Source organism: Scylla paramamosain, chromosome 18 (assembly GCF_035594125.1).
Source record: "Scylla paramamosain isolate STU-SP2022 chromosome 18, ASM3559412v1, whole genome shotgun sequence".
Lineage (NCBI taxonomy): Eukaryota > Metazoa > Arthropoda > Malacostraca > Decapoda > Portunidae > Scylla > Scylla paramamosain.
This window is the reverse complement of record NC_087168.1, coordinates 17,929,746-17,954,649: the sequence shown is the minus strand read 5'-3', so window position 1 is coordinate 17,954,649 and position 24,904 is coordinate 17,929,746. Positions and strand designations below refer to the sequence as shown.

The window sequence follows — 24,904 nt, the reverse complement described above, 5'->3', positions numbered from 1 at the left end:
AGGAGGATGAGGAGGAGGAGGAAAAAGGAGGAAGAGAAGCAGGGAGAAGAGAAAAGGGACAAATGAAAGCATCTCAACCAAATACTCAAGAGGGGAAGATGTAAAAAATATGCTAAAACAGTAAAATGGCCCGAGTGGTGGAAGGCAAGAAGCAGAGGCACATTAAGACCAGAGACACGAGGGAAAGGACAGTGTCTTGATGCAGGGACAGGTAGACAGATGGCCAGGTGAACAAGAGGCTGGGTAAGAGGTTGGTATGAGAGGAGGCTGAGAAATGGAGGGTAAAATGAGACTTGAGGGATAAAATGTACTTCAGGAACCTCCATGAAACGAATTACCTGCAGAGAGAGAGAGAGAGAGAGAGAGAGAGAGAGAGAGAGAGAGAGAGAGAGAGAGAGAGAGACCTTTTTAATACAGAAGATACCTCAGTTTACACACGCCACAGCCCTTTCTACTCCTCCACCCCCCACCTCTCCCTCTCTCTACCTTCACCCTGTTTCTCACCATCTCTTCCCATCCATCCCATTTCCTACCCATCCCTTCTCTCACCCTCCCATCATCCATTCACGCTTATTCTGTCTCATTTACTCGCCTCTCCCACCCATCCTCTTTATTAGAACTCCTGTTTTTTTTGTTTTTTTTTCACCCTTTCCTGCCACACTCCTTTTTTTTCGTGTGTGTTTGTATGTGTGTCTATAAATTTTTCACTCTCAGCGTCTGTTTTCCTTCGCCAGCTCCCCTCCTTCCTCTAAGCTATTTTCCTCCTCCTCTTCCTCCTCCCTCTTCCTCCTCTTCCCTCTCCTCTTCTCCGCCTTGCTTCCTTCACTCATCCCTGCAAAAAAATTCACACAAACACATTCTTCCCCCTCTGGTAGTTTACTTATTATTATTTTTTTACTGTTTGTTGTTCATCAAAGCCACGGGAAAGTGTATATAACACGTGTAGAGAGACAGAGAGAGAGAGAGAGAGAGAGAGAGAGAGAGAGAGAGAGAGAGAGAGAGAGAGAGAGAGAGAGAGAGAGAGAGAGAGAGAGAGAGAGAGAGAGAGAGAGAGAGAGACATTTAGCATCAAGTCCCTAAATCCTTGAAGCGGAAACTATAAAATTTGAAATATAACAACGGAATGTCTTCTTGCGAAACTTTACTGTGCTTTGTGTCATACAGCTCGGAGTGACGGCCGCGGCAAACTGACACTTCACCAACCCGTGCACTTTACTTTCACCAGCAGCGTCGTCTTCATCTTTGCCGCTTTGTCGTGAAATCAGTAACTGGGAGGGGCGAAAGAAGGTTGATCTCTTTCTTCCTTCGCCTCTTTCAGTTGCACCGCCTTCGTCATCTTTGCTGCTTTCTCCTGAAATTAGTGAGTGAGCAGAGTGAAAGGACGTGTTTTCTATTTCTTCCTCAGCATGCTTTACTAGGAACGGTTGCTGATATGTTAGAGTGACAGTCATCTTTGCTGTTTAGTCGTGAAATCAGTGACTGAGCAGTGTAAAAGAGAGGTGTTCTCTTTCTCTTCCTTAGCATGTTTTGCCAGGAAAGATATGTTAAAATTTGATTGTCTTTGTTATCCTTTGCTGTTTTGTCGTGGAATCAATAGATGGCTGGAGTGAGAAGGGGATCTCTTTCTTCCGTGACATCATGCCAGGAAAGTTTGTTCAGTGGTGATAGTGTTAAAAACTTAGTCATCTTCGCTCCTTCGTCGTGAGATCAGTAAAATGGCTGCAGTGAAAGAGAGGTTTTCTATTCCTACCTCAACACGTTTGGTCAGGAAAGCTTGTTGATATGTTGAAACGTGGTAATGTCAGTTACCCTTGCTGCTTTGTCGTTTAATCAGTAACTGGGAAGAGTGAAATTAAGATAATTTTCTTCCTCAAGATATTTTGCTGGGAAATATTGTTGATATGTTGAACTGTGATGGTATTAAAAAGTTCATTGCCTCCGTGAACATTTAATCGAATGCCTGTATTGAAAAAAAATGTATATGAAATGTAATAAGATATGTGATATTTGATCCAGCTTTACGAACTGATGAAGTGTAACATAAGATCACTGCCTCCGTTAATACCTAATCGAACGCCTGTAAGGAGAAAAAAATATATATAAATGTAATAAGAACTTTGACATAATAAGTAGATATGTGATATATGCTCCATCTTTACGAATTAATGAGGTGTAACATATCAAAGTAAATATGTTGATGGAGTGTTATGAAATTATCCTTTTTAATATAATTCACGAGCTTTCACCCTCAGTCGTGCAGAAAGTCATCAAAAGTTTTTAGTGAAGTGGGAAGCCAAAGGAGAGTGAAGTAGGAAGCCTCTCGTGTGTTGCATGGTGTTCAGCTTCATATGTCCTGAGTGTTGACTGCCTTAGATTGCAGTGTTGATGTTATTGGTGTTGTATGGTGCTACTTTCAATGTTTGTTTATTTATTTATTCATTTTTATTGTCTATTTCCTATTTATCTGTTGACCTATTTCTATTTTATTTGATTTCACTTACTTTATTTTATTCACTTTGATTTGATTTGATTTTTATTTTATTTTTATCTATTTACTTTATTTTGTCTTGTTTCGTGACATTCCCGTACTTCCAACCTGCCAGCTATTTCGGTCTGTAATCATGAATAACTTGTCTTCTGTATGTGTGTGTGTCACTTTATTGGTGTGTGTGTCTCTGCTTGTCTGTTAGTTTGCTTGTTGTGACCGTGTGTGTGGGTGGATGTGTGTGTCAGGCTATTTCTCTCTCTCTCTCTCTCTCTCTCTCTCTCTCTCTCTCTCTCTCTCTCTCTCTCTCTCTCTCTCTCTCTCTCTCTCTCTCTCTCTCTCTCTCTCTCTCTCTCTCTCTCTCTCTCTCTCTGTCTCTCTACGTCACACAGTACAGTACACATGTGAAAGGTGAGCATATTCCTACCTGTTTACCTGCCAACATCAAAGAGGAGAGAGGGCAAAGGGGAATAGGAGGGGCAGGTGTCAGGGTACAAACGGATGAAATAAGTAAAAGGCACGGGAGCGAAGGAACAAAGAGAGAGAGAGAGAAGAGAGAAAGAGAGAGAGAGAAGAGGGCGTAAAAGCACAGAGTAACTGGCAGACACAGAGGAAAAGGCCAGAAGAGAGAGAGGGAGTGTGTGTGTGTGCGAATAGAAATATGCTGGAAATATGAAAGAAAGGAAGAAAAGAGGCAGGCACGCGGAATGGACGGGACGAAAGGAAGGAGGGATATGCTGTGTGAGGGACTTGCTGTTAGGCTGAGAGCTCGGTAGGAAGCGCAGAGCTTGGACTGGATTTGTACAGGGACGCGTGGATGTACTGGGGTGGTGGTGGTGGTGGTGGTGGTGGTGGTAATAATTCACGAATACTTGTGGCTGTGTACTTGTGTTCCCTTGCCGACTGTGGGAGGCAAAACAAAGCTGTAGTGATAGTAGTAGTAGTAGTAACAGTAGTAGTAGTAGTAGTAGTAGTAGTAGTAGTAGTAGTAGTAGTAGTAGTGGTGATGGTGGTAGTGCAGGTGGTGGTAGCAGGAGGAGAAGGATAATAACAGTAGTAATTGGTGTAGTAGTAATTGTAGGAGTTGAAGAAGGAAGAGGAGGGAGAGGAGGAGGAGGAGGAGGAAGGTAAGGAGGAAATCACTAAAAAAAAAAGAGACAAGAGATAATCGTAAATCGTGTCTTTTCCCTGCGTGTGTTATCTCTCGCCTCTCCTTTCCCTGCAATCCCTACCAGCGGTAATCTCGCCCCATAAAAATGCAAGCGAGCAATTATCCGCAACGCAAAACTCGGTATAGATAGAAAGGAACAGGACAGTAAAATGGATTATCGCTTGGCACAGATACCATTATGTAATTAGGATAGAATAAGCATTGATATTTTATCTTTTTTTTCTTACTCTCACTCTTAATTCGGGAAGCTTTGTGATATAGTTCTCTGGAGGTGCACTCTCTTCTGCTTCATAGGGTATTTAGTTTTTTTTTTTTTCTATCTCAACTTTAAACTTTTTTTATACTCGCTCGTAATTGGTTAAACTTTGTGACATTGTTTTCTCGAGGTACTTTATTTTCTGCTTCATATAGAATTTAGTTGTCGTTTTCTATCATATCTTTAAAACTATTACTGCTGCAGCAGTCCTTCCTTGACGTCCCTTGTTTACATGGAAGCACTGGGGAGAAAAGGGGAGAAGAAAGAAGCTGAATTTTGTTTTGTTTACGATACAGAAGTATGTATTTCTGAGAACTTAGCACGAAAATAGTGTCTAATTAGTTATAGGTAATGAAGCTTAAAATTTTGATTGGCAGGGAAAAGGGTTAAGGTAATGTCGCCTTTCCTTTTAAGTCCTCAAAATTTTACTATTTTTTAATCATACCCTAAACATTCCTGCTTTTTGTTGTACTTTTCGCTCACGCCACTTTCAGGAAACGCGCCACTTCCCGCATCACTTAGTGACCATCAAGTGTCATTAACTTTTTTTGTGACATGTCTTCACGACAAACACTGGCACGACGGTGAGGTAATTGGTGAGGTGGCCTGTTTACTGCTGAGTTTTGTGGCCTTGTGCGGGAGCTGGTGATACGTGACTACACACACACACACACACACACACACACACACACACACACACACACACACACACACACACACACACACACACACACACACACACACACAAATACACGCACACACACTGTACATACACTACCAGCACCACCATTATTCCTACTATTAGCACCACCAATATCTGTTATATCTACTACTATTACTACTTCCATTACTACTACTACTACTACTACTACTACTACTACCATCACTACCACTACTACAATATCAAAAGCAACATCAACAACAACAATAACAACAAGATATCCTCGGTGAATCCATTTTTCCTGTGAACTGCCTCTAGACTTTCCAAACTGAGCAAACATAGACAGAATCGTACGTCTTCTTGTGTGTGTGTGTGTGTGTGTGTGTGTGTGTGTGTGTGTGTCGGTGTCGGTGTGTGTCGGTGGGTGTTGTGTCCTCGTAACTTGGGAACTGTGAGTGGGATGCAAGGGACAGTCTCACAAAGGGTAACACAGCGGGACACCTTTCACGCTGTGCATTGTGACATCCCTGGCCGGTATTCAGAAACGATCTGCTCTCTCTCTCTCTCTCTCTCGACATTTATTTTTCCAAGGCCACAGAGATGATTTGCTGGTTTCTCAAGAGTGTTTCTCCTGTCGATAATGTAGAAATATTGTTAATCTGTCAATGGAATCATAAAAGCACCCTTGAAAAACCTGCGTCACTTCAATTAGAGCCTTTTGAAAATAGTGAAGATACGGCGCAAAAGTGTTTCAGAATACGGTCCCCAGACAGGAAGACGCAGCTCCATCCTGCACCTCCTCACCTCCTCACCTCCTCACTCACCATAAGAGGGGGACGCTGAAGTGCTCTCGACATTCTTATGGGAAGGAAACTCGTGCAAAACTGAGCATCGAGTCTTGAGCAATTTTCGTTTTTCTTCCAGACGAGAGAGCCCAGTGATATTTTTTCCCCTTGAGTTAACTTAAAGATATCTTCGTTGCAAGACTGAGGGACGAGTTCACATGCTATCTTTTTACGGCGGAATTCAGTGGTGGTGTTGGGTCCTCATCCTTAACTGACTGGGAGCTGAAGTTGCATTGTTACTTGTTGTTTTGTTTGTGTCTTTCTGGAGTGGTACAAGTGGTTCTCAAGAAGTTAATTAAGAAAGTCTTGCCATGATGCCCACCTCTAGTAAATAAATCTGATACTTCCGTCTTTTGAGTTTGTTTTTTACGAGTATATTGTATTTATTTGTTCATTTATTTATTTATTTATTTATTTATTTATTCATTCATTTATTCATTCATTTATTCAACCATTTATTTATTTACTTATTATTTATCAGTTTGTAGGAAGATTAATGAAAGATTACTGTTTCAAAGCCTCTTATGTATTGTGGCTCAGGAAATATAAATATCCACTATAAAGAATTAGTAATATAAAAGTGTAAGAAAATGTGTGACAAACTCGTAAAAAGCAACATGACCTTTCCAATGCCGTCGCTGGATTAAAAAGACAAAAAACATCAATACATGAATGCATTGCGCTGCTTCACTCATTAGATCACTAATGACTTTTTTTTTTTTTTTGTCGTTTATTGGGAACTTTAAACTCATTGAATGTTTTGCGCTGCTTACCCTTTGATTACTTTTTTTTTTATGTGTGTGTGTGTGTGTGTGTGTGTGTGTGTGTGTGTGTGTATTAGGGAGATCAGTCGAAGGGGAAAATGGACCAGAAAGAAAAAGGAAATGCTCTTTCCAAAAAATAAAGGAAAAAAAAAAGGAAACAGGTGGAAGAAGATACGAGGAAAAGACCAGTTTATATTTTTTTATTTATCTCGACACTTGTTGCTTCATTTAAATAAGCAATCCAATATGATTTTACTGAACAGAAAGCAAATGACACACACTGAGAAGCCTGAACTACTCGATCGCTCTTCTTTCTTTTATCCTTTTTTTTTTTTTCTACATTGGTACTATCGAAATTCAACTCAAACTTCACACCACATTCCTCTACCTTTGATGAGAACCCACAGCAATTAAGGAGCTAATTATCTCATCAAACAGTAATTACTAGTACAGGTGGCTTATGATTACAAAGATTCGCCAGATTCTACTAACCACGATGAGAGTCTATAACAATTAAGGAGCTGATCATCTCATGGTGTTTAGAGTTAACCAGTACGGACATCGAGCAGTAATTACCTGTTGACCAGCGTACTGTTGGCTTATAATTACTCAGATGCAGCGGACTCTACTCATTCCCTCAGATGCAGCTATTGTGCCGGGGACGCGAGCTTTGTGTAGTTCCCAGAAGCGCCTCCGTAAACTCCGTGCCCGCCGCGACATGGGAGTGTTTCAATACTAAGGTAACGATCCTCCCCGCTAGGAAAAAAAAGAAAATCGTGGCTACCCTATCCTTTAATAACAAGCTAGCCTAATTGTTCACCAGACCGACCGACCGGCATTTCATTCGTGTGTGTGTGTGTGTGTGTGTGTGTGTGTGTGTGTGCAAGTGGGAGTATAAGACAGACAAAGCTAGACAAGCCAGACACTTCACGCTGAGGGAAAATACTGAAACCCTCTGAGGTGCAATTTGTCCTGCAGCACAACACGCAGCAAATTGCATCACACCCACTTGACGAATGAAAGCCAGTATCTGTCGCAAAATTTGTCTGCACGACGGAGCGCCTCGGCACAACTTCGTCCCCGGTAGGCCGCGACGCTAAACCTGAATCGGGAACCTCTTGGCGGCGGCGGTGGCGGAGGCGGCAGATGGCGGTGGCGGTGGAGGCAACATTCACAACGCCGCCAAGATCATTAATTCTCCTTGATGGACGCCTCCCCAGCCACGCGAGGTTCCTGTTTTGAGCGACGGACGGACTGTCTTATCTTTAACCACTGTGAAGGATTTGTTTTTACCTCCTTTAAGAAATTACACTAACTTCTTTACTTTCTCTTACCTGGAGGTGTGTAATCCTTATTCTTTTTTTCTTTTCTTTTCTTAGTAAGTGCCAAAGGGTTTTAATTATTGCTTTTCTCTTGAGCTACATGTGTTTTTTTTTTTTTTTTTTTTTATTTAATGCTAACAGGTTAAATTATCTCGTATTCTCTGACCTGGAGATGTGTGTGTGTGTGTGTGTGTGTGTGTGTGTGTGTGTGTGTGTGTTTAAATCAGTGTCACCATCTTCAATAATTATTTTCTCTTGAGGTGTACGTGTATTTCTTTTACTTTATTCTGTGCCAAAAACTTCATTCTTTTTTTTTTTTTGTCTTGAACTGGATGAATGTTTTATTTATTTTTTATTCAGAGCCATCAACTTTAATTATCACTATTCTCTTGAGCTGAATCCATATTTTTTTGTACTGTGCCAACAGCTTCAGTTATTTAAATCCTCTTAGCTGAACGTATTTTTTTTATTTTATTCTTTTATTTACTTTTTAGTGCCAGCAGCTTTAATTATTCCTATCCTCTGAGCTGGAATTATTTCAAGAAAAGTGCTAAGAGGTTTGTTTGCACGATTCTCTAACCTTGGTGTATTTTTCTATCCAGGCATACCACGCTCTTTCTCTTTAAAAAAAATGACATTCTTCTCCGTCTAATACCAAACAAGTTACATTAATTAACCTACGTGTATTCTATAGAGTAACCCGCATATACTGATTCTCTCCCGTCTTGCTACGTGACCATGTATAGTAGAATCTCTTTTAAAATTGGTTTCTTCTCTGCCCTATATCAAGTATGTTACATTAACCTACTTGTATTCTCCTACAGATTAACCCGTATATTGGTGATCCTCTCTCGTCTCGCCACGTGGCCATGCAATCTCTCTTAGGGTTAGATTCTCCTCTAATATAAATCACCGCACTTTAATCTGTTTGTATTTTACTATAGAGTGTTTGTGTATAGCTGATCCTCTTCTGGTTAAGTTCTCTGTTCACTGTTTATACTCACCAACATAATTTATCTACAGTGTCTTGCTAACAGATTCTTCTCTGGCTAACACTGAATAACGTGTATCAGTCTACTTATATTCTATTATAAAGTATTCCGTGTATAGTTGATCCTCTTTCTCTGATTAAGTTCTTCCCTGCCCTACGCTTACACTAACCAACGTATCTTGCACCACATGGCATCTACTCTTACCTTACCATAAGTCAGTAAGTTGAATATTGTTATAACTATCCGTGTTCATTTATAGTTCATCCTCTCCCTCTGATGAAGTTCTCTGTTCAATTAACGTTTGCATTAATCAGCGTATATATATATTCCTTGACTGTATCTCCTCTTACCACACTATAACAAGTCAGTAAGTGGCCTCAATATAGTTATAACTACATGTGTCTGTTGACCTTTCTTCTAATTAAGTTATCTGTTCAACATTAACGTACAATAACCAACGCATATATAATTAATTTCCATATCACTTCCAATAACAAGTCAGGAAGTGATTGAAACATTTTTATTTCCACCCTCTCTCACTAATAATTGTGTATCGTTTGTCATCGTCTTAGCTTCAGTTGTATGCAGTCCTGACGTCTAAGCAGCTTTTTAAATATAGTCATAACCACACTTATTCACTATTAATTTTGTAACTTTTCTCACTTTTTTGAGTTTCATGTGTTTACAATCCTGCACGGTCTAAACAGTTGATGTCTAAACGAATTTTTAAATCTAGTTGTAAACACACCCGTTCTTTATTAATTATATAACTTTTTTTTTCAGTTTTAGGTTCAGGTGTTTACAATGTTCCACGGCCTTCAACAGTATCTAAACAACACTACTCCTGTTTACATTTTGCCATTTTACTTATAATCACCCCTTCTTACTATTAATTATGTAACTTTTTTTTTTCACTGTTTAGCTTCCGGTGTTTACGATGCTGCACGGCCTTCACAACACTACTTCCGTTTACATTTACCATTTTACTTATAATCATCCCTTCTTACCATCAATTATGTAACTTTTTTCACTGTTTTTAGCTTCCGATGTTTACAATGCTGCACGGCCTTCACAAATACCTAAGCAACACTCTGCTTGTTTACCTTCGCCACGAGACGCCTTTAAGTTGATACCTCAGCCTTAACGAAGTGTACGATAATTAACCAGATGGCCATTTAACGTACACACACTGGTAAACAAAATGAAGGGGCGCACACATACGTGTTTACCTAACCCTGCGCTGTGCTGGTAATGGGGGAAAAAAAAAAAGATGAAGAAAATTGGGATGAAAAATAGTTAAATCCTGTATTTTTAGCTCCCGTAAGGTCTCAAGTTTTTGGAAGAGAGAGATGCTGCGGGTGACGTGTTGCCTCCCATCCCCCGCCGCGGTGGTGAAGTGTATCGGAGAGAGGTGAAGCAATTTCCTGGCGGCGCAATAAAACAAGGCACGTTACGATCCTGCCACGCTCTCTATGTAATGGTTGCACCGATTTCTGTCTGCCGTGTTGCTCCTTACTCTCACGCCAGATAAGGGTGATGTCTTATATTCTGCTGTCTTACTCTCGTTGAATGCAATAGGAGATAACTGAATATTTGTCTGAGATTTGATGTAATGGTTCACGAAAGTTGCATAGTATTCTTTCACATTCTTTCTGCTATTTTCCTCTCGTTTAATCCACTGGAAGATGATTGAATGTTTTGTCTAACGTTTGATGTGATGGTTGTCAAACGTCGCAGTTTTCTTTCACAGACTACGTGTATTTTTTTCTATTCTTCTATTTTACTGTATTAGCTAACGTTTGATTCATGTGAGTTGAGTGATTATTTGACTAACGTTTGATAAGCTGGTTTTTAAACGTTGCACAGTATTCTCACACCAGCCACATGTGTTCTTTTGCATTTTTCTGTTTTATTCTCTAAGCGAACGTTTAATCCATGGGGAGTTGAGTGATTACCTTAATGACATAGTTACCCCCATTGCCAAAGCTACACATGTTTTTGTATCTGCTTTAATCAAACAGTTATTATTATCACTGTAAGTACTTTCTTATTTGTCGTATTTTGCTTTTTTACCCTATAATGGATGATCAAACTACATCATCATATTATTATAACCTATTAGCTGCCTCACCTTACCTTTTAACACAATTATCCCCATCACCAAGGCAACACATATTTTCCAACTTGCCTCACGTTATTTTTTTCTTAACTTACACTGATTATCAAACTTTATTATCTTTATCATATTCTCCAACCTGTCTCACTTCACTTAATTACACAGTTACCCCTGTTATCAAAGCTACAGGTATTCTCCACCTGTCTTACCTTAACTTTTTTATCAACTCTAAACTACCAAAGCACATTATCATTATCACTTTACCTTTTAAAACCCCGTCACTGCTATTTGCCACATCTTTCCTGTATCAATAATCATTCTGGGACATTTCTTCTCGTTCTACAGCCATCTCTGAACTCTACACTGTATACAAACCGCGAAATGTATTATTTTTTCATCCGTTTCTTTCTTATAGATGTTAATACACATTTTATTCATTGCTTTTAGTCCTATTAATTGTTGTATATCGCAGCCCGTGTCACCTAAGCAACACATATACTCCACCTGTTTAATTTTACTTTTTTTTTCTTTTTAATTTTACTGTTTCATCCTAAATTACCAAACAACATTATCATCAAAGCTACATGTATTCTCCTACATCCCTCATCTTACCTTTTTTTCACCACACATTATACTCCAAGTGAGGAAGCAGAGTCTTTGTCATGCGTCTGGGAACTTGCCTCACACACACGCCCTCAGCCGCTCCAGACATCCACAGCTTTCATCCTTCCCCTTGGTTCGCAGGTCACATCTCGGGCGTATTTACAGATCCCTCGGCAATGACCCTCCGTGCATGATAACCTTATTTCGGTCAGTCTTCCTTAGTTTCAATTTCGAGGAAGAATCAGGCAAGCGGTCACATGTGGGAGGCGACGGTGGTGGATGAATTTGTGAAAGCCTGAAATGTTGCCGCTTTAAATGTCAATGGTCTCAACACTCGCTGGTGGTTAGTAAAGTGTTCAGCCTGAGGAGGAGGGAGAAGAAGCTGCTGCACGCCACTCACGGTGACGGGGAAGGATGTGAATGCATTTGTGAAGAGTCGAAGTGCCGGATTTTTTTTTTTTTTTTTTTGTGTGTGTGTGTGTGTGTGTGTGTGTGTGTGTGTGTGTGTGTGTGTGTCGGCCATCTTACTTTCTTGCCTGCCCGGGGTGGTTCGCGTTTGTTAGTTTTATATATGGCAGTTTATATATGACAGTTTGCGTATGATAGTTTACGTGTGCTCGTTTATTTGTTAGTTTATGTATGCTAGTTTATGTATGCCAGTTTATGTATGTATTTTATGTATGCTAGCTTATGTGTACGAGCTTATGTATGTCAGTTTATGTATCTACAGTTTATATGCGCCAGCTAATGAATGCTACCTTTATATTCCAGTTTTTTTTTTTTTTTCTCTTTTTACTGATTTATGCTAGTTTATGTATGCTAGCTTATGTTTGCCAGTTTATGCATATCAGCTTACGTATGCCAGTTTATGTGTACTGGTTTATGTAAGTCAAATTAAGTACGTTTATGCATGGTAACTTACATGTACGTATGTCAGATTATGCATACCAAGTAACATACGCTAACATGGACACACACACACACACACACACACACGAGGACAGGAAATATAACATGATTACACTTCCACCACATTCCCACTTAGCACATTCCCGTGGCATTAAATATCACAGTACTCCCATTAATGTTCCGCGTCACAGGATCTGGTTCCGCGAAGTCTTGCGTTGAATCCATTAAAACACGAATGATTGATGGTTTTGATAGGGGATTTATTTAACTAATGGCTCTGATCTACATTATGGCCTCGTAAAAAGAACCACTAGTCAGCTGAAAGGGATGACACCACCATCACTTATTATTTTTTTTATTTATTTTTTTTTTAAGTAGAAACCTTTGATCATACAAAAAGCTTCCCCGCACAATATTAAGGGCAAAGTTTAGACAGCTGAAAATAATAATACTGTCTTCTTATGCTTAGGTTGTCTTATTTCATTATTTATATTCAGAAAATGGGCAGTTTAAGCACTTTTCTCTAAAGGCACCTAACGCAATATAAGTAACATATGGAGACAGCTGTGAATAATGACGTTGTCTTTTTATATGACTTTTCACGGAGGAAATGGGCGATTTAAGTGATCTTCTACAAAAGCTTAAAATAATTATACTGTTTTGCCATCATATATTTAGAAGACAAGAACAATCTGAGCAACATTTCCTTAAACACTAACCTAACCTATCAAAACAAGCCGGTACATTAAATCTTGGCGTATAAAGTATAAAGCAAAGAGTAAACATGAACCATCCCATCACTCCCTGCCTTCCATACCCTCTAGTCGCGACTCTTGGGTAATAATTTACTGTCACCTCGCCGAACAAAGTGACACAGCATTCCTGGGTGACGTTAAAATATAGTCCATGGGGAAGGGAGGCGCTGGTCTTTCGTCTTGGCCTCCACCACACACCCTCTGACCGACACACACGCTGCTGCCTCCAGAAAGTACAGTGTTTTTATACCAGTTATTCTGAAGACCGTATTCTGAAACATTTTTGTAAAGCATCTCCACTCCTCTCGAAAGGGTCTCGTTGAAGTGATGATTTCAATTTAAGGGTGCTTTTATGGTTCTAGTGACAGGTTAACAAGATTTCTATATTTTTAGCAGAAGAACCCGGCTAGTCATCTCTGCTGCCTTTGAAAATAGTCGTGGTGAGAGAGCGAAGCGTTTCTGAATACGGGCCTGAGTCGAGGGAAACTCGCTTGCAACACCTGATGAAATTGTGATAGATTTCCTTTCTTTGTATTCCTTTTTTTTTTTTTTTAATTATATAGTAACCTCATTTATGTACCTTTCTCAACAAAATATCATCCTGGTAAGCTGACAGAAAAACCACAATGATCTGAAGGAAGACAAGGGGGTGACCATACTTAAACATAATGAAAACAGCATTGGTGAAGATGAGCTGGAGTCGCCAAGGAACTAATAGACTAATGAGCAAGACAAAGAACTCACTTCACTCAAATATTTACACATGAAAAACACAAACCATCAAAGACTATATTATTACTGTTGATTAATGAGCCCTGGAGGGAAAATGACAATGAGCGCCACATCATCTTTGCTAATTAATAAGTAAGGATTATGAGCTTAACTCTGTTTCTTGAAGAATATTCCACTAGATATATTGTTGAAGTGGGCTGTAAAATTGCAAGGTATTTTTTTTATCGTTAAAGAGTCTTGTATAAGTTTCATGAGCACTCTAAAACTTTATCGGCGAGGGTTTGAGAGAGAGAGAGAGAGAGAGAGAGAGAGAGAGAGAGAGAGAGAGAGAGAGAGAGAGAGAGAGAGAGAGAGAGAGAGAGAGAGAGAGAGAGAGATTAAACCCCTTATCTTACAACGCTTTGGGCTCTAATTAAGAATATTTTCAAAGGCTAAAGAGGAAATTCGTCGGAATCTCACGAGTGGGAGAACGCAGACTGCATGGATAAATTCAGAATCGTGTACAAGACGTTCCAATCCCACAGTTTGCTGCTCAGATGACTTGATAATCAGATAAGAACATAAGAAAATTAAGCTGCAAGAAGCCACCCGACCCACACGTGGCAGTCCCTGTATAAAACATGTCTCCCCTATTTTCTATCATCTCCATCCTTAACATCTAATTTTTTTAAAGTTCCTAGTGGACTCAGCACTGACAATCTGATCATTGAATCTATTCCGTCCATCTACTACTGTATTTAGCACTAACAACCTGGTTACTGAATCTTTTATTCATCTACCGCTGTATTTAGAACTAATATCCTAATTACTGAGTCTGTTTAATTCATCTACCGCTGCATTTAGCACTAACAACATGTTTTCTGAGGCTATTTCATTAATCTACCGTTGTATTTAACAGTAACAACCTGATTATTGAGTCTATTCCGTTCATCTACCACTCTTTTATAAACAAGTAACCAGCATTCCTAGCAAATGCATGTCTCTAGCCCATCTTCACACGAGGGGTAACTATCTTGCTCGCCTGAGAGGTAACCATGGCAACGCAGATTCTTTCACGGTGAATTAATAACTTCACACACCATCAGAGAAGCAGAGACAGGATTTAGCGCGGCGACTTAGTCATATTCTGTGCGTTCAAGTATTAATAGCACCCAGAAACCAGCGAATTGTTGGGAAAACTAACCTGATGTAAGAAACGCTTGAAAAATAAAATAAAAAAAAAATTAGTGAACTGTTTTGACTTTTTTTTTCGTTTTTATCTGCTTTAATCTATACCTGCTTGTCTTTTTTTTTTTTTTCATTTCCCTTTCTCTGCCTTTAATTTTGGAAGACTGTACCCTGTAAATAATTTGCTTATCTTTATGTTTTTTTTATAATATTTTGTGACAGTAAATTGTTTTGGCTCTTGACTTTTGTTAATAGAAAATTTAATCCTCAGGTAAACACACACACACACACACACACACACACACACACACACACACACACACACACACACACACACACACACACACACACACACACACACACACACACACACACACAAACAGTTTTACATTTTCATCAGTGAGGCTTGTACCAGGTTAGAGTTTTCCCACCAGTACAAGAAGAGAGGCGTGCATGGGAGTGAAGGGGCAGCGTCCAGCGTGGTCACTTTATTCATGGAGCGTGTGGTGCGTTTGTCTCCATCATGGAAAATAGGATGACAGATGGAGGGAAGAGCGAGGAGGTGAAGTGAAGGGAGGGAGAGAGGGAGGTGAGGTGATGTATGAGAGAGAGAGAGAGAGAGAGAGAGAGAGAGAGAGAGAGAGAGAGAGAGAGAGAGAGAGAGAGAGAGAGAGAGTGTGTGTTGTGTGTGTGTTTGTGCACGCTTCCCGCCACTCGCGTGATGTGTTGTGACAGACGAGGAGTCGCAGCCTCACATATTGACCCACAAGGCGGCTGTCCATCACCCAATCCAATCATTCCCCCTGTCACGCCTGCATCACCATACACACAAACACACACACACACACACACACACACACACACGAGCAGCGAAGAAGGAAAGAGGGGTTTCCCAATATAGCTGTGTTATTCTTTAAAGTGTACGTATGTGGAGAGAGAGAGAGAGAGAGAGAGAGAGAGAGAGAGAGAGAGAGAGAGAGAGAGAGAGAGTCATTACCAGCGCTCATTTTCTGAACAAATGACAACGCACACGCTAGTTCCCATTTCCTCTCAGCCAAAAGTCCATTTTTTTCCCTCATTCATACCTTTTGAAGGAACAAACACTTCTTTCCTGCAGCACTCTTCGTTATTCATTTTTCTCATCTTCGTAATCATGTCCGTCTGTTAGCCTCGCTTTTATTGCCTCGTTGGGACATGGCGGCGGCAATGTACTGAAGGACAGACGGTGCAGTGCTTACAGGAATGGCGTCCTCACGTGACAATGGTCTGCCTCAAGAAAGGAAGAAGAGAAAGCACGTCTTTGTCCAATGGCCTTGTTGAAGAAAATGAGGATGAGGCTTCAGTACCTCGTCCACCTGTTGTGTTGTGTTTATGAGACGAGCCGGCGGTCTTTTTCTGGCAACTTCCCTTTGTGTCATTCATGAAAGAAAGTTACCTCTGAATGCGCCTCTCCATCAACGCTTGTTAAGTAGAAACAAGCTGGAAACTGGTGTGTTATTTCACCTTTATCTGTGTCCTTCATACTTTACTTCCATAATTAACCTGCAAATGTGTAAACAAACATAAACCAGGCATACCAACTGTACTTAGACGGTGGCGCAGGGATACCAACCGTTCCCTTCCGCTAAAACATCTTTAAACATTACGACTTCCATTTATTCTATCTAACTTTAAATCTGTTTACTCTTCCCTTAGCGTGGAAAGTCGTGCCAACATTGTAACACCCTATAGTTACTGCTAGGTTGTCGTTAGTACTTGATTCTGGCTACTGCAATAACTAGTTTCTTTTTATTCACGTAATTAAGGTAAGGTGTTATGAGGCCATTATCCATATCGTGTACAACCTTGTTTATGGCGGTGCTCTTTTGCGTAGTTGAAAACGGAAACAGGTTGTTGGGGTATTAAGTGTTAATTAATGTGTAGCTGTTCGGTAGCAACAAAGCAAAGCAGTACATTAGGAACTTTAGTAGCGTGAAGGTTATAAGAACATAAGAAAATAAGAGAAGCACTTGTGTGTAGCTAAGTAAAAAAAAAAGTCTGCTGGGGTTATGTCAGTAAGTGTTGATTCGTGAGTGGCTGTTTGCTAGCAAGGAAGCAAAGCAGTACAGTGGTAGCTTTTGCATGAAGCATACCTATCTATCCTCACCTATCATCCTCATCCATAAATTTACCCTTTTTTTTTAAGCTCTCTAATGACTCGGCACTAACAACCTGATTACTATTACACATATCAGTAAAACTATACCCTTGTACACTTCTATCTATGTACCACCCTTCTCTGCTTTACGACACAGCTTCATTTCAATCTCCCGGTATTGTATTCAAACTCGACATCTACGTACGTCTGGCAAGGGGATAGGATGGAAGAGCCGCGGCCAGCTGGAGGAGTTGTCCTGAATGGGAGGGATTCTTTCGGAACTTGGGTTGGGTTAAAGTCTATGTGATCTTGCCTTTACGGATGCAGGGAATGGAGAGGCTGTTCAGTATTGGGTGATGAAAGAATTCCTTGGTTGCGTAATGCGTCTCTCTCTCTCTCTCTCTCTCTCTCTCTCTCTCTCTCTCTCTCTCTCTCTCTCTCAAATACTCACGACAGCTTTCCTTCCCTTTACCTCGACAGAAACGTCTCCTTCAAAATGAAATCTTGCCACACGTTTCCCAGGACCCGAGCACTCACCAAGATTAATGAAAGCCAGCAACCTTTTACTCCCTAACTTGATACCCATTACCAATAGCGACAGCAATGCCAAGGAGAGAGAGAGAGAGAGAGAGAGAGAGAGAGAGAGAGAGAGAGAGAGAGACCTCGGGCACCTGCAACTGAACACGTGAAATAATTGTGTTTACGAAGAGCTTGGGAAAAGAGGAACTGGTGCAGACTTACATGTTATTTTGGTTGTAGAATATATCGAAAGCAGACACGCTTCCCTGCCGCTGTACTAGACACTTACTTATTCACTCACTCACTCACTCACTGACACTCGCTCATTCACTTATTCATTCACTCATTCAATTGCTCAATCGCTCATTTACGTACTCACTCACCCTCACTCACTCATTCACTCAGTCTCTTGCAATCATTTATAGACTTGCTTGTTTATTCATTTACTAACTCACTGCCTTATTTGTTTATGTACATATTGACTCGCTCACTTTCTGGCTGACTCATCGACTGACTGACTGAATGAGTAACTGAATAGCTCACATACTGGCTGACTGAATGACCGATTATCTGGAAGGCAAAGTATCTCCCAGTGAGTCTACCACGCATGAAGCAGCGGACCACTTCCTGCGTCGAGTATCAATGCAAATCAATGTAAACACCTTCAGGATAAGCAATATACGTTCCCTCAAGCCGCCGCCCACCAGCTTTTACTGTCTGGTGTGTGTGTAAAGAAAAAATACAAGGGGTTTAACATTCTCTCTCTCTCTCTCTCTCTCTCTCTCTCTCTCTCTCTCTCTCTCTCTCTCTCTCTCTCTCTCTCTCTCTCTCTCACGGAAGCAGCAGATATCAACTTGACTCGTATCCCCAAAATTCTTGGTCATCATCGAGAAGAAAAGATGAAACAAACTCATCTAACTTTTTTTTTTCTCTCTCTCTCTTTTTCTTTTATTGCCTCGTCTTTGCTTTTGTCCATTTCCTCATTTCCCTCGTCTCATTCTTCGCAACTTGGACTTTTGGGAAGAGAAGAAAGTATCGGTTCCTGTAATTGGTTTTCGGGATGCTTGTTCGACTTGACTGCGGCACCACACACACACACACACACACACACACACACTGCATGAACTGTCCTTGCGCCACCGCCCCCTTATTTCTTGCAATCGAGGAAAGAACAGTAACGAGAATTTTTAGCGTATGAGTCATGGTCATCTTCATGCGGTCCCTTCTCATGTTGATTGAAGTGTGCCTGCTCGACTTGATAAAGAAAATATGGCAGACACTGACTTAAATGCGTAATCTCTCCATGCGTCACACTTCCTTATTTCTTGCAATCGGAAAAAAGAAAGTGGAGAGAATTATGAGTATGCAAATCCTGGTCATCTTCACACGGTCCCTCCTCAGGCTGATTTAAGTGCGGATACTTTAATGCATCTTGATTTTTGTTCGATAGATAGATTTTTTTTATTTTTTTTATTATCCATTGATCCTTTTGTCTTGGGGAAGGAAGCGTGTGTGGTTGGCGGGGAGAGAGGAAAGAGGAAGGAAGAGCAGGGAGAGGCAGAAGCGAGAGTGGTAAGAGGATTATTGTTTTACATGTAGTCGTACCACTTCCTCTTTACTCGTCCCCGCCTCGCGTCCTCCCCGCGGCGCCACTTCACTCCCTTTCTTCTTGCTCATAAAAACCAACATGAATAATGAAGAGACGTCCGTATGTGTTTTTTTTACTCGAATGGTTATTTTGTCATACAGGCAATGCAGTTGTGTGTGTGTGTGTGTGTGTGTGTGTGTGTGTGTGTGTGTGCGGCAGCTAACAGTGTGTGTGTCTGTTGCAGGAACACCCCCAACACACACCTGGTGTCGCTGGCGGCGGGAGACCTGCTGGTGGTGCTGCTGACGGTGCCCTTCACCTCGCTGGTCTACACGCTGCCTACCTACCCCTTCACGGAGGGCGTGTGCCGGGCCTCAGAGTTCGCCAAGGATCTGAGCCTGGGCATCACGGTGTTCACGCTCACAGCGCTCAGTGCTGACCGCTACATGGCCATCGTGCGGCCCGTCAACCACCACGTGTCGGACACCGCGGGCCGCCTCACCATCGTGGTAGCCGTGGTCATCTGGGTTGTGGCGGCGGTGCTGGCCCTGCCTGCTGCCGTGTTCTCCAAGACACCTGAGTTATTCACGCCCACTGGGGAGCCCTACCACATATGTACGCCGTACCCGGAACACCTGGGCAAGGTGTACCCCAAGGTGCATGCCCTAGTGAAGGTAGCGGTGTATTACCTGCTGCCGCTCATCCTCATCGCCTCCTTCTACGTGCTGATGGCGCGCCACCTCATCCTATCCGCCAAGCAGCTGCCGGGGGAGGCGGCGGGGCAGCAGCGGCAGGTGCGGGCGCGCAGGAAGGTGGCCAAGATGGTGCTGGCCTTCGTGATCATCTTCGCCGTATGCTTCCTGCCGCTCAACGTGTTCACGGTGTGGTGGCACCTCGACCCGCTCTCCGAGGACCACTACGACATCTACTGGCACTCCATTCGCATTGTTGGCTTCTGCCTGTCATTCATCAACTCCTGCATCAACCCCATAGCGCTGTACTGCGTCAGCGGCACCTTCAGGAAGTACTACAACCGCCACGTGTTCTGCTGGTGCGTGGGTCGCCGCCGCCGAGGGGACTGGGACGGCGCTGACTCCACGGGCACACGCCTCACCACCGCCATGAAGACTGACCACGTGCCCCTCAAGACCGTGGTGGCCAACGACAACGGCAGCCAGACAGTGCCCGCACACCGCCACGCGCCCCCTCGCCGTCACCGCCACCACCAACACCACCACCACTACAGTCTTATCACGCCCTTGCCGCGACCCTAACCCCGCATCCCTAGTGTAGGCACATGCATCATCCCTAGCACACCTTCATCTTTGTTTTCCGTCACATGCTGTAATGTCACTCTGGACTCGGCCCTCACTCTTCCTTCCCTCAGCTCCGCCCAACAGTGCCAGTCCCAGTCCTGTGATTGGCTGAGGTGTGGAACAACCCTCATCTCGCCCAGCCACAACCACGAGGCCCTGGGCTGTGCAGGTAGTGCCACAACCCTTGCTGCTCCTAGTTAGGCCGAGAGCAAGACTGCGCCTGCCGGGGAGGAGGTGACAAAGGGGGCGAAGGGCGGCGCTGAGGCCCTTCGCCCCGCCCACCTCCTCCCTTGGGCGTGACGTGCTGAGAAGGACGTCCCTCCGCCCCCACACCCAATGCCGTGTGGGCGTGTGGGCGGCGGGCGCTGCCGTGTCCTTAGTGGAACAAATATTCTCGGGGAGAAGAAATATATATGAACATACACATCATATACAGACATGTGTGTGTACATATGTATAAATTAATAATCATGCAGAGCAGCGTACTCGCGTGTTTGCAAATGACGTAGTGAAGTGTACAGTAGAACTATGAAGAGACTCCTCATTTTTGTGACTGTGTGAAGGAGGAGAGACCAATTTTACAACATGAAGGAGGGGGAGACCCTTGGGGAGCAGCGCAGCGTACTTCCCTCACCGCCCCGCCCCGCCCCGCCCCGCTCCTCACCTGCAGGCGGGGAACCACACCACTGCTTTCCGTGTCAGGCCAATGTGTGTGTGTTTGTGTGTGTGTTCTGCCGGAGTGGTCGTGAGGGAAGAGGCGACACTCACTATGTTCACTGTAATCTTGTAAAAGAGCTTTGAATGTTGTAGAGAGAGAGAGAGAGAGAGAGAGAGTGTGTGTGTGTGTGTGTGTGTGTGTGTTTGTGTGTGTGTGTGTGTGTGTGTGTGTGTGTGTGTGTGTGTGTGTGTGTGTGTGTGTGTGCTTCTGCTGCGTTGTGGCCGTAAGTTGTCAACCTGCATGTTCAACCTTAACATTCAGTTATTATTTCATTTACGTTGTGGCAACAACTTTCCATTGTGACTTCACACTCGTAAACACCCCCATCCTTGGATTCTAACCTTACCCTTCTCCCTTCACCCCCCTTCATCTTCAATTGCCTTCCACTTCCGCATTCTTTCCTTACTGTCACGACGAAAGCTTGGGGACACAACATTTTTCGTTCAGTTTTGCTATGTATCAATGTAGCTTTTACCACGTCATCTCTTGTTATGTTTTGTCAGTAATACCAGCGTCAGTTTGTCTGTCTACCTTTGTACCTCATCTGGAACGCAATCCGCTTACTTATCATGACAGTTCTTGCTTCGTTTAACTGTCAACGTTTATTTTCCCTGTAATTACTATGACATCGTACAATTCATGTTTTACTTTTGCGAAGGAAACTACGTAGGCGTTATTAAAAATGTTTTCTGTTAAGTTTGTTTTATTTCCACCCAGAGTTTAAAATATACTGCTGTTGCTGCTGCTGCTGGCGATGATATTCCTACTCTTGCTACCATAACAACAACTACAACAACAACAACAACAACAACAACAACAACAGCTGCTACTACTACTACTACTACTACTACTACTACTACTGCCACTACTATTAATACTGCTACTGCTGCTGCTGCTGCTGCTGTTGCTGCTGCTGCTACTACTACTACTACTACTACTACTACTACTACTATTAGTACTACTACTACTACTACTACTACTACTACTACTACTACTACTACCACTACTATTAATACTGCTACTGCTGCTGCTGCTGCTGCTGGTACTATTACTACTACTACTACTACTACTACTACTACTACTACTATTAGTACTGCTACTGCTACTACTACTACTACTATTACTACTACTACTACACTACTACTGCTACTACGAGCACTACTACTGCTATGTACCATTCTATCTACATTATCTGTCTATATCAACATGTCTTTATATAACCTATCCATCTACGTTTCTATTTGTCTATCCATGTGAAAAAGCAAAACTGCAGGAGGCCCAACAGAATGTGAAAATTTACTGTGTGAGGGGACTGACGGATGGCAAGAAGGGGACAGACGCCACAGTACAGGAAGTAAGTCAAGTCCCGTGCCCCGAGCCCCGAGCATCAAGCTACAGACAAGCCCACCAACCTCACCATAACGCCTCCGCTGACACTCCGGCTGACACAGGACTCTCATTTATTTGCAAATTATATGCAAATCCTGTCTACCTTTCCTTCTGTCTTTTTTTTCTTTTATTATCATATTCATACCTGTTCCTGTCCCGTCATCGCCTTCCTCTGGTTGGTTTCCCCGTGTCTTACCATTCCGGCCCTTGAATACAGTGTTGTAAGATGTTATTGTCCACTGCTGGAGGTGTTGACTTTAAGTATGTAAGTATTCAATTCATTCATTTATTTCATTCTATTTGTTCATTTTTAGCGGTGTTTTAGTGATTTTCAAGGCTTGTTTGACATTCTGCCCCCACCGTACAAGCGGCAGAGAGAAGCGAGGCCCATCACACGCCATGGCCACTAACACACTGCAACATTTAAATTCTTGTCATGGCTGGAGCATTTTTCCCTCTATATCGTGCTACGTGGCCATGCACGAGAACAGATTAGTGTATCTATTTAATTAACAACCTCTATGACTTGCAAAATCAAAATAAAGACGAAGGTACTACATGCATAACACTATCTCGTCACGTCCGCCAGCTAAGACCACAGCATTTCAACCCTTATCACAAATTAAGTATTTTTCCTAATATACCGTGCTACAGTACCGCATATGGAAGCAAATTAATATATCTATTCATTTAACAACCTCTAGGATCTACGAAAAACAAAAGAAACGTAAAGGTACAAGAATTATAGCAAGCACAAGCATTGCAGTACGATATGTTGGGTAGAAACTTCATCTGACACTGGCCACATTGCGCCATTTCTAAACAAACATGAAGTGGTTGTACAGTGTTGTATTATTCGAGTGTACGTTAATATACTAAGTGTTCCGGACTCCCTTATTACTGGACTGCATTCTGGACTCTACTAGCTCTACAAGAAGTAAGTGGTAGAAGGATTTTAAGTCTATTAATTGTGTGAGGCAAGAAAATGTGTGTTGCCGTGACAGCCATCAGAGGGTAGCCAGCTGATCACGCACTCCGTTTTCTGTCTCCGTTTCACACCTAACCCAGTGTTGGGGTAGTTTGATTGGTAAGTTTGGAGGTTTCAGGGATTACGGAAATAACCTTAGCCTTTTAATTTCGAGGCTGTAACTGTTTATTTATCGGTAAAAGTAGTATGTTATTTCTTTTAATGTGATCTACATATTGAAGGAATCAGCTGTGAAATTAAATAACTGCATTGAGGTAAACGTAGCCTAACCAAACCTAACCTAGCCCTCGGAGGAAAACGCTAAGGTTATTTCAGTATTATTCTAAGTTTCAGGTGGTTTTATTGGTTATCAGCTTAATTTCAAGGGCTCGAATTGTCCCGTGCCGCACGTTCTCACTAAATCCCGTTTCTCTCTGGGTTCCTCAAGATCGTTGGTAAATTTGCACGCAAGGACGTAGTTTTCTGTTCATTTTGCCGTTAAGTAAAACTGCGTAGTTTGTTGTACGAGTGAATGTCAGTCTTATTTATTTATTTATTTATTTATTTTTTTTTTTTTTTATTATTATTTTTTGCGTTTTATGAAACCTGTGGCTATTTCTTTTTTTTTTATTACGCATTGCATTTTACGATGTCAGTCAGTTTGTTTCCCTTACTTAACCTACCTGACACGAACAGGATTCAGTGTACAGTCAAATATAACGAATGCACGAAAAATTATGACCGCACAGTGCAGCAAAGTAAAACCAAAGCGTACTGACAGCCTCGTTCAGTAGCCTAGTTCATCATCGACAATCTCTCTCTCTCTCTCTCTCTCTCTCTCTCTCTCCTCTCTCTCTCTCTCTCTCTCTCTCTCTCTCTCTCTCTCGTTCAGCAGCCTAGTTCAACAATGTGTAATATGATGAAAGTTTACTCAACCATTTGTGAATCTATAACACCTAACAGCCTCGTTGACAAAATAACAAGCTGCTCGTATTTAAATGGTCAGGTTTATGGGGGTAAAACATACAAGATGCTTTACTATTAAAATTATTAGATTATTTGGATTCATTTATACGTTGTCCCGATGATAGAAAAGCTAGGTGTAATGGGTTGAGAGAGAGAGAGAGAGAGAGAGAGAGAGAGAGAGAGAGAGTATTACAAAGAAGAGTTAGAAAACGACTTGCCAACTTATGACATTTCCCGCGTTAAGGTTTTCTCAGCATTGTACGTGAGCAAGTCAAGAAATTACCCACAATGCTCCCTACACCACACATGCTCAGGTCCCCGTTGCTTCTCCCCTCCTTTGACCCCATTTAATGCTCCTCCTTCCCCTCCATTGTGCTTTCTCCCTATCCTCCTCCCCTCCCCTCCTTTCCAGCCTGAACGGTATCCCAAGATTTCCTTCACTCTCCCATCTTGCCTCCCTGCCTCTCCTAAATCCCTTCCTCTTCCTTTTTCCGCCCTTTTTTCTCTCTCCCTTCCACAACCTGAC

At 42.1% G+C, this 24,904-nt stretch overlaps 1 protein-coding gene across 1 annotated transcript in view; it reads left to right on the top strand.

The window, feature by feature from the left end:
- The window catches only part of LOC135109222 (neuropeptide CCHamide-1 receptor-like), a 77,310-nt gene extending 55,558 nt beyond the window's left edge, over positions 1 to 21,752 (top strand). The window contains exon 2 of the mRNA XM_064020437.1: positions 19,267 to 21,752. Coding sequence (XP_063876507.1) covers positions 19,267 to 20,296 — 1,030 coding nt within the window. The 3' untranslated portion in view covers positions 20,297 to 21,752. The remainder of the gene's footprint in view (positions 1 to 19,266) is intronic.
- Positions 21,753 to 24,904: the final 3,152 nt, after the last annotated feature.